At 51.8% G+C, this 9705-nt stretch overlaps 1 protein-coding gene across 1 annotated transcript; it reads left to right on the forward strand.

Moving 5' to 3' along the window:
- The first annotated feature begins 2029 nt into the window (after window positions 1-2029).
- On the forward strand, window positions 2030-2878 carry LOC135877959 (zinc finger protein ZFP2-like). The gene has a single exon (XM_065403481.1). It carries the CDS (start codon window positions 2030-2032, stop codon window positions 2876-2878), a length of 849 nt encoding a protein of 282 aa, XP_065259553.1.
- The last annotated feature ends 6827 nt before the right edge of the window (window positions 2879-9705 follow it).

The raw sequence follows: 9705 nt of genomic DNA on the forward strand, positions 1-9705 counted from the left end.
AAATGACAAACTCAGAGCAGACTGTCAGAAAACAGGGCAGACCCCACCCCCCCAAAAAAGGTGGTATATTCTCGCATTAGATGTCACCACGCCAGTAACAAAAGTCACTCCTGGAACATTGTATTAGTTTTACCTTGAAGCCACAGACAGTCCCCTTAGACATTCCAGCCCCCCCCCCCCCTTTCTTTTTACCACACAGTCAAACTGGACTTTGTGATGAAAGCTTATTAAAACCAAATTCACCACACATCTGGTTCTTCCAGCCCTGGGGGGCCAGCCACTTACCAAGGTCAATGGATACTTCATATCATAAATAAAAAACCATGCCGATAGCCAATCCTTTAGTAAGCGAAGTCTAGAGGTTTATTAACTAAGAAAAAGAAATGAGAGTTATTAAAAGGTTAAACAGATAAAGTACATTACAGTTGAATTATATAGCATATAGTCCAAAAGATAGCAGGGATGTTAAATCGGCTGGTTTTCTGTAAATCTCTCTGGATTGCCCAAATAGTTTGGGGGGAACCTCAGTCCTTTTGTTCAAAAGTCCCTTGTTACATAGAATTCATCAGTCCAGAGATGGGATAGGAAAGAGGTGGGGAGGAGCCTTTGTTCTCTCCTTTTATATCTTGACCCTTTGGGCTTGAAAAATACTGGCTGTCTCATGGGGCAAGCATCTCCATGGCACACAGGAAAAGAAAAAAAACCTCAGTACCCTATGTTGTGGACCTCCTCCTGGTGCTGGCCAAGATGACCATCCACCATACCGGGAGGAGGAGGCTGGACAGGGAGGTGTTCTGTAACTATGGCGCCTACTTCCAATCCTCCCTTAAATCACATCTCCAGGCAGAGTTCCTCAGGGCCATGTCCACTGGCTCCCTGGATGGCTTTAAGGAGCAGTGGGCACTGTCCGGGATTCCTTGCTCAGTGTCCCCCTCTGAATCCTTGTCTTTGAAACGGTGACTTTCACTCATGTCCCTGTATTTTTAATTTGTTGTCCCTCAAAATAATATCCTCCCTTTAGGCCCACCCATGCCCAGTACCCAATACCCCCCCACCAGCGCAAATGCTCAGGCATGAAATCCCTTCCAATGAAACCTGTTTGTCTGCTTCTCACTCATCCACTGCCTCAGAACCCGCAGGACCCCAACATTCCATCCAGTTGCTTCGGAACCCTCAGGAACCCAACATTCTGTTCAGCTGCCACAGAACCAGAACAGGGCAGGGCACCAACATTCCATCCAGCTGCACATTCCTTGTTGGGATGAGGGATCTCTGTGGGACTGTGTCCATTTGTGCTTGAACATCCATAGGGATGAGGCCTTGGGTGAGATCCCGGCCGGGGCTCCCTTCCACAAGGACTAGCTGCCTGCCAGTGGCCCCCTGGGGGTCGGCCAAGCATGACGGTGCGGCGCGCTAATGCCCAGGCTATAGCTATATCCCGCCCTCGCCAGAGTCTTGAGCCTAACGTCTGGGCAGGGAAGGGTTAATCTCAACTCCACCCCCTCCCGGGGCACGTGGTGCCATAAGGGGGCTGTAATAGGGCAGGTCGGGAGCAGGGTACGAGCCCAGCAGCGCTCCGGACGCCTGGGTTCCGAGCCTGGCTCGCAGCGCCGTGAGGGGCGAGTCCCAGTCTGCAGCCAGCGGGCCTAGGAAGGGCTCGCCCCGGACGGCCGGGCGGTGAGTGGGGGCGCCGGGGAGACGCCGAGGCAGGAAATCGCTGCCTGGAGAAGTGCTCGCAGGGCCGGGGGGGATCGGAGCCGAAACGCGGCTGGTACCGGAGAGACTCCCCCCAGCCAGATCGGAGGGGGGTTTCTAGATCAGCTGTGTGGTGTTTTCTTCCTGTCCCGAAGGTGGGAACAAAGGATCAGGGAATCCCCATCAGGCCGGGACTTGGAGACCAGAGCTGCACAGGCCACTCGCGGGGAGACCCCAAAGCCCTGAGCAGGGAGAGACACCAGCCTGAATCAATACGAGGCTGGTTGACAGCAGAGAGACCCCCTCATTCCAGTGTAAAGACGACCCCACCCTCATGGAAGAAAACCCCCATAAATGTTCAGACTGCAGGAAAAGCTTTAAGCAGAGCTCAACCCTAAGGAGGCACCAGCGAACCCACACGGGGGAGCGACCCTACAAATGCCTCCAGTGTGGGAAGAGCTTTGCCGACAGCTCTAAGCTCCTTCGCCATCAGAGGAGCCACACCGGGGAGCGACCCTATGGGTGTGAGTGCGGGAAAAGCTTTGCTGACAGCGCCAAGCTCCTAGAGCACCAGCGAACCCACACAGGAGAGCGACCCTACAAATGCCTGCAGTGTGGTAAGAGTTTTGCCGACAGTTCCAGCCTCCTTCGCCATCAGAGGAGCCACACGGGGGAGCGACCCTGCATGTGTGCCCAGTGCGGGAAGAGCTTTGCCGACCCCTCCAACCTCCTTCGCCATCAGAGGAGCCACACGGGGGAGCGACCCTACACGTGTGCCCAGTGCGGGAAGAGCTTCGGGCAAAACTCAAGCCTGATGAAGCACTGCAGGGCCCACACAGGCGAGAAACCCTACAGGTGTGATGAATGCGGGAAGAGCTTCGCTCAGACCTCCAACCTCCTGGAGCATCAGAGGATCCACACGGGCGTGAAACCCTACAAATGCCCTGTCTGCGGGAAAGTGTTCTGCCACAGCTCCTCGCTGACAGGCCATCGGAGGATCCATACTGGTGAGCGACCCTACAAATGTGTCATCTGCGGGAAGAGCTTCAGCCAGAGGTCCAACCACACCCAGCATCAGCGGACCCACACGGGGGAGCGACCCTTTAGATGCGATGAATGTGGGAAGAGCTTCAGTGTTCGCTCCAGGCTTATTATGCACCAGAGGATCCACACAGGGGAGTGACCCTGTAAATGTCCCAACTATGGGAAGCGCTTTAGTGACTGGCCAAATTTCACAAGACACCTGAAGACACATACCCAGGATGGGCCTGAGAAATAAATTTGAAAGAAAGCTTAATTTGGAGCTCAGACCTTGGTGGCGAGAGCAGGAGTCTTGGATTATTATCAGGACTCCTGGGTTCTATTCCCAGTTCTAGGAAGGGAGTGGGGTCTAATGGGATAGAACAGCGGTAAGGATGAATGTCGGGACTCCTGGGTTTTATTCCCTGCACCTGGAGAGAAGTGGGGTCTAGTGTGTTAAAACAGGGGGCCGGGAGTCAAGACACCTGGATTCTATTCCCTGTTGTGGGAGTGGGATCTAGTGGGTTAGAGGAGGCGCTGGGAGTCAGGATGGCTGGGTTCCGTTTCCAGCTCTGGGAGGATGCGGGGTCTACTGGTTGGAGTGGGGAGGGCATTTCATTACTGTCCTAATCTTTTAGTTTTATAAACACCATTGCTGGGATACCTATGAGCCCCAATGTCATGTGGCCATTGAAAAGGCAAACACAAGCCCAGGATGTATCAGGCAAGATACTTCCAGTAGTGGTTGGGGAGGGGGTGAGGATAGCTCAGTGGTTTGAGCATTGGGCTGCTAAGTACAGGGTTATGAGTTCAATCCTTGAGGGGGCTACTTAGGGATCTGGGGCAAAATCAGTACTTGGTCCTGCTAGTGAAGGCAGGGGACTGGACTCAATGACCTTTCAGGGTCCCTTCCAGCTCTATGAGATGGGTATATCTCCTTATATTTAGGTTCTTCTCATCCCAAACCATCTTTGGAGAGACAGGGAGCAATACAGCATCGCCATTCATTCCTCACAAAGAAAAGTTGGTCTGGAAGGGACCCCCCCTGAGCTCATCTAGTCCAGCCCCCTGTACTGAGGCAGGACCAATCCTGCCTAGACCATCCCTGACCGGTATTTGTGCAACCTGTTCATCCAAAATTCCAGGGACAGGGAGGCCACAGCCTCCCTTGGAAGCCTGATCCAGAGCTTAACTATCCTTAGGCCTGGTCTACACTGGGGGGGTCGATCTAAGATACGCGACTTCAGCTATGAGAATAGCGTAGCTGAAGTCGACGTATCTTAGATCGAATTAAAATTATTTACTTTGCGTCCTCGCAGCGCTGGATCGACGGCCGCGGCTCCCCCGTTGACTTTGCTTCCGCCTCTCGCACTGCTGGAGTTCAGCAGTTGACGGGATCGATCAGGGATCGATTTATCGTGTCTACACTACACGCAATAAATCGATCCCCGATAGATCGATCGCTACCTGCCGATCCAGCGGGTAGTGTAGACGTACCCTTAGAGTTAGAAAGGTTTTCCCAATCTCTAACCTACATCTCCCTGCCTGAAAACTGAGCTGATTACTTCTTGTCCTGCCGTAGGTGAACGTGGAGAACAAATGATCACTGTCCTCTTTATAATCGCCCTTGCTATATTTGAAATATGTTATTAGGTCCTCCCTTCCTGTCTTCTTTTGTAAAGACTAAATATGCTCCATTTCCCCCCCTCATAGATCAGGTTTTCTAAACCTTTGATCATTTTTGTTGCTCTCCTCTGGATTCTCTCCAGTTTGTCCACATCTCTCCTAAAGCGCGGCGCCCAGAACTGGACACACGATCCAGCTGAAGCCTCACCAGTGCTGAGTAGAGCAGGACAGTTACCTCCCATGTCTTATGTGCAACACTCCTGTTAATACACCCCAGCACGATATTAGCCTGTATTGTATTGACTCATATCCAATCGGTGATCCACTATAACCCCAGATCCTTTTCAGTTGTATTACTGCTAGCCAGGGCTCCCCCTTTTGTAGTTGTCCATTTGATTTTTTTTTTTTCTTCCTAAATCCAGGTCTACACTCAAAAATTAAGTCAACGGAGTTATGTTGCTCAGCCACCAAACACTCTCCTCTGAGCTGTGCCAGCCCTGTCTTTACTTCGCAGGTAAACAAGAGGTGCACTGTAGTCTCCTTGAAGCATCCCCCTTGTTACATCCAGCCCCTGACACTGATTACTCACAGAAATCCCAGATCCCCTGCTCCCAAAGAAGCAGTGTACCCCAATTTACGAGTCTGACCTTACCTCACCGCTCGCATAGCACTTGTGAGCACTTATATTAAAAACAAAAGGTTTACTTAGGGAAAAGATAGACATTCCACTAGAAACAAGAGAGAGCTGGTCGCAATACAAAACAAAATCACAAAACGCGAACTCGAGCTTGTTGGGAACGAAGAAGGCATATATAGGCAGAAGCCTGCTGTGGATTTTCAGAGTTTGTTCTGATAACAACAGAAGCAGAGCTATGTATGTGTAAGAAACTGCACAGCAATCATGGTAGTGAGAACAAGAAAAGATCCAGTGACTAAAAAGCTAGAAAAGACCGGTTTGAACTAACACTAAACATGTACTGACGGGGGAGGAGAGTTAACATGGAAATGAGAGACTAAAACACATATATGAGAAAAGATAAAAAATTATAAGTTTGTGTAACAAAGGGAGGTTGAAGCTGTATTGTCTGATGCTGGAAGTGACCGCAGTCCTCCTAATGAGCTTCCAACTTGTAAGTAGTTGATCACAACTTGCTGAGTGTTTTGCCTTAATAAATCTTTGTTAGACCCATCTGCTGAGTACTAATAGATGCCTTTCCTACCTAATGCACACCCCTTCTGCTGAGCATTCATGGACCCCAGAGTGAAATGATGTAGTGGCCATAGTCCAGTTCCAATGGACAAACTTCCTAAGCGGTTGTCAGGGGAAGTGTACATACATAAGACATTTCTGCCTCTTCAGCTATCCACCCCAAGTACAATCAGGCCCCTGACCCGTGAGCCTCCCTGGCCACCCCCTTTTCTTGACCTGCTGCTCACAAACAGGGAAGAATTAGTAGGGGAAGCAAAAGTGGATGGGAACCTGGGAGGCAGTGACCATGAGATGGTCGAGTTCAGGATCCTGACACAAGGAAGAAAGGAGAGCAGTAGAATATGGACCCTGGACTTCAGAAAAGCAGACTTTGACTCCCTCAGGGAACAGATGGGCAGGATCCCCTGGGAGAATAACATGAAGGGCAAAGGGGTCCAGGAGAGCTGGCTGTATTTTAAAGAATCCTTATTGCGGTTGCAGGAACAAACCATCCCGATGTGTAGAAAGAATAGTAAATATGGCAGGCGACCAGCTTGGCTAAACAGTGAAATCCTTGCTGATCTTAAACGCAAAAAAGAAGCTTACAAGAAGTGGAAGATTGGACAAATGACCAGGGAGGAGTATAAAAATATTGCTCAGGCATGCAGGAGTGAAATCAGGAAGGCCAAATCACACTTGGAGTTGCAGCTAGCAAGAGATGTTAAGAGTAACAAGAAGGGTTTCTTCAGGTATGTTAGCAACAAGAAGAAAGTCAAGGAAAGTGTGGGCCCCTTACTGAATGAGGGAGGCAACCTAGTGACTGAGGATGTGGAAAAAGCTAATGTACTCAATGATTTTTTTGCCTCTGTCTTCACGAACAAGGTCAGCTCCCAGACTACTGCACTGAGCAGCACAGTATGGGGAGAAGGTGACCAGCCCTATGTGGAGAAAGAAGTGGTTCGGGACTATTTAGAAAAACTGGACGTGCACAAGTCCATGGGGCCGGATGCGCTGCATCCGAGGGTGCTAAAGGAGTTGGAGGATGTGATTGCAGAGCCATTAGCCATTATTTTTGAAAACTCATGGCGATCGGGGGAGGTCCCGGATGACTGGAAAAAGGCTAATGTAGTGCCCATCTTTAAAAAAGGGAAGAAGGAGGATCCGGGGAACTACAGGCCAGTCAGCCTCACCTCAGTCCCTGGAAAAATCATGGAGCAGGTCCTCAAGGAATCAATTATGAAACACTTAGAGGAGAGGAAAGTGATCAGGAACAGTCAGCATGGATTCATCAAGGGCAAGTCATGCCTGACTAACCTAATTGCCTTCTATGATGAGATAACTGGCTCTGTGGATGAGGGGAAAGCAGTGGATGTGTTATTCCTTGACTTTAGCAAAGCTTTTGATACGGTATCCCACAGTATTCTTGCCGCCAAGTTAAAGAAGTATGGGCTGGATGAATGGACTGTAAGGTGGATAGAAAGCTGGCTAGATCGTCAGGCTCAACGGGTAGTGATCAATGGCTCCATGTCTAGTTGGCAGCCGGTTTCAAGCGGAGTGCCCCAAGGGTCGGTCCTGGGGCCGGTTTTGTTTAATATCTTTATTAATGATCTGGAGGATGGTGTGGACTGCACTCTCAGCAAGTTTTCAGATGACACTAAACTGGGAGGCGTGGTAGATACACTAGAGGGTAGGGATCGGATACAGAGGGACCTAGACAAATTAGAGGATTGGGCCAAAAAAAACCTGATGAGGTTCAACAAGGACAAGTGCAGAGTCCTGCACTTAGGACGGAAGAATCCCATGCACTGCTACAGACTAGGGACCGAATGGCTGGGTAGCAGTTCTGCAGAAAAGGACCTAGGGGTCACAGTGGACGAGAAGCTGGATATGAGTCAACAATGTGCTATTGTTGCCAAGAAGGCTAATGGCATTTTGGGCTGTATAAGTAGGGGCATTGCCAGCAGATCTAGGAACGTGATCGTTCCCCTTTATTTGACATTGGTGAGGCCTCATCTGGAATACTGTGTCCAGTTTTGGGCCCCACACTACAAGAAGGATGTGGAAAAATTGGAAAGAGTCCAGCGGAGGGCAACAAAAATGATTAGGGGTCTGGAGCACATGACTTATGAGGAGAGGCTGAGGGAACTGGGATTGTTTAGTCTCCAGAAGAGAAGAATGAGGGGGGATTTGATAGCTGCTTTCAACTACCTGAGGGGAGGTTCCAAAGAGGATGGAGCTCGGCTGTTCTCAGTGGTGGCAGATGACAGAACAAGGAGCAATGGTCTCAAGTTGCAGTGGGGGAGGTCTAGGTTGGATATTAGGAAAAACGTTTTCACTAGGAGGGTGGTGAAGCACTGGAATGCGTTACCTAGGGAGGTGGTGGAGTCTCCTTCTTTGGAGGTTTTTAAGGCTCGGCTTGACAAAGCCCTGGCTGGGATGATTTAGTTGGGAATTGGTCCTGCTTTGAGCAGGGGGTTGGACTAGATGACCTCCTGAGGTCCCTTCCAACCCTGATATTCTATGATTCTGTGATTCTATGCATTATCTGAGCCAGCTGTGTGATATGCAGCTGGCCCACCTCTGAACTGTGCCTTGGAATAGCTGTCAAGGCTTGTGCTCCACACCCTTCACTTCCTCAGCCTTGTGTCCTGCCCCATCACCAAGTGGTGGGACCTCCTATCCCTTGTGGAGGGTGAGGAGCTTTGGTGGGCAAGTGCATGTTTCACTCTGGTCCCACGGCCCACCAGGGATATTAGTTGGCCGCTTCTTCACAGAGCCATGAGCATGGGTGTGAGCGCTGTTCGGGGTTCTCTGCTTGGTGCCCCAGCTGGATCTAGGTTTTTGAACCTATGACTTGTATCCCTGTTTTCCCCCCCACTTGTTGTCCCTCAAAATCATTTGAGAGCTGGGTCCAGTAGCTCCCCCCCCTTTAGGCTGGAGGAGAGGTGCCTTAGATATGGGCGGGCTTGTACCATCCCATCCTGAGAGCCTCAATAGGTACCCCCCACGCTGCCCTCCCCAGGTCAAAGTCTGAGGCATGAAACCCCTTCCTGTGGAATAAAGTTTGTCTACTTCTCACCCACCACTGCCTCAGAACCCTGAGGGCCCCAACATTCCATCCAGTTGCTTCAGAACTCTCAGAGGCCCAACACTCTGTGCACCTGCTTCGAACCCTCAGGGCCCCAATATTCCGTGCAGCTGCCACTGAACTTTCAGGGTCCCAACTTCTCGCCCAGCTGCACATTCCTTGTTGGGATAAGGGATCCCTGTGGGACTGTGTCCATTTGTGCTTGAACATCCATAGGGATGAGGCCTTGGGTGAGATCCCGGCCGGGGCTCCCTTCCACAAGGGCTAGCTGCCTGCCAGTGGCCCCCTGGGGGTCGGCCAAGCATGACGGTGCGGCGCGCTAATGCCTAGGGCAGGCTATAGCTATATCCCGCCCTCGCCAGAGTCTTGAGCCCAACGTCTGGGCAGGGAAGGGTTAATCTCAACTCCACCCCCTCCCGGGGCACGTGGTGCCATAAGGGGGCTGTAATAGGGCAGGTCGGGAGCAGGGGGCGAGCCCAACAGCGCTCCGGACGCCTGGGTTCCGAACCTGGCTCGCAGCGCCGTGAGGGGCGAGTCCCAATCTGCAACCAGCGGTCTCAGGAAGGGCTCGCCCCGGGCGGTGAGTGGGGGCGCCGGGGAGACGCCGAGGCAGGAAATCGCTGCCTGGGGAAGTGTTCGCAGCGCCGGGGGGATCGGAGCCGAAACGCGGCTGGTACCGGAGAGACCCCCCCTCCCCCCCAGCCAGCTCTGGAGCAGCGCGGGGGGTCTGTGCTGCTGAGCCTAGCAGGGTCCCCCCCAGCTGAGCCCGCCCTCGGGCAGCAGTCGGAGGGGGGGTTCTAGCTCAGCTGTGCGGTGTTTTCTCCCTGTCCCGAAGGTGAGAACAAAGGATCAGGGAATCCCCATCAGGCCGGGACTTGGAGACCAGAGCTGCACAGGCCACTCGCGGGGAGACCCCAAAGCCCTGAGCAGGGAGAGACACCAGCCTGAATCAGGGCGGGGCTGGTTGGCAGCAGAGAGTTTTCCCCCATCCCAGAGTAGAGACATGGAAGAAAATCCCCATAAATGTTCTGACTGCCTGAAAAGCTTTAAGCAGAGCTCAACCCTAAGGAGGCACCAGCGAACCCAC

Source organism: Emys orbicularis, chromosome 4, assembly GCF_028017835.1.
Source record: "Emys orbicularis isolate rEmyOrb1 chromosome 4, rEmyOrb1.hap1, whole genome shotgun sequence".
Taxonomy (NCBI): domain Eukaryota; kingdom Metazoa; phylum Chordata; order Testudines; family Emydidae; genus Emys; species Emys orbicularis.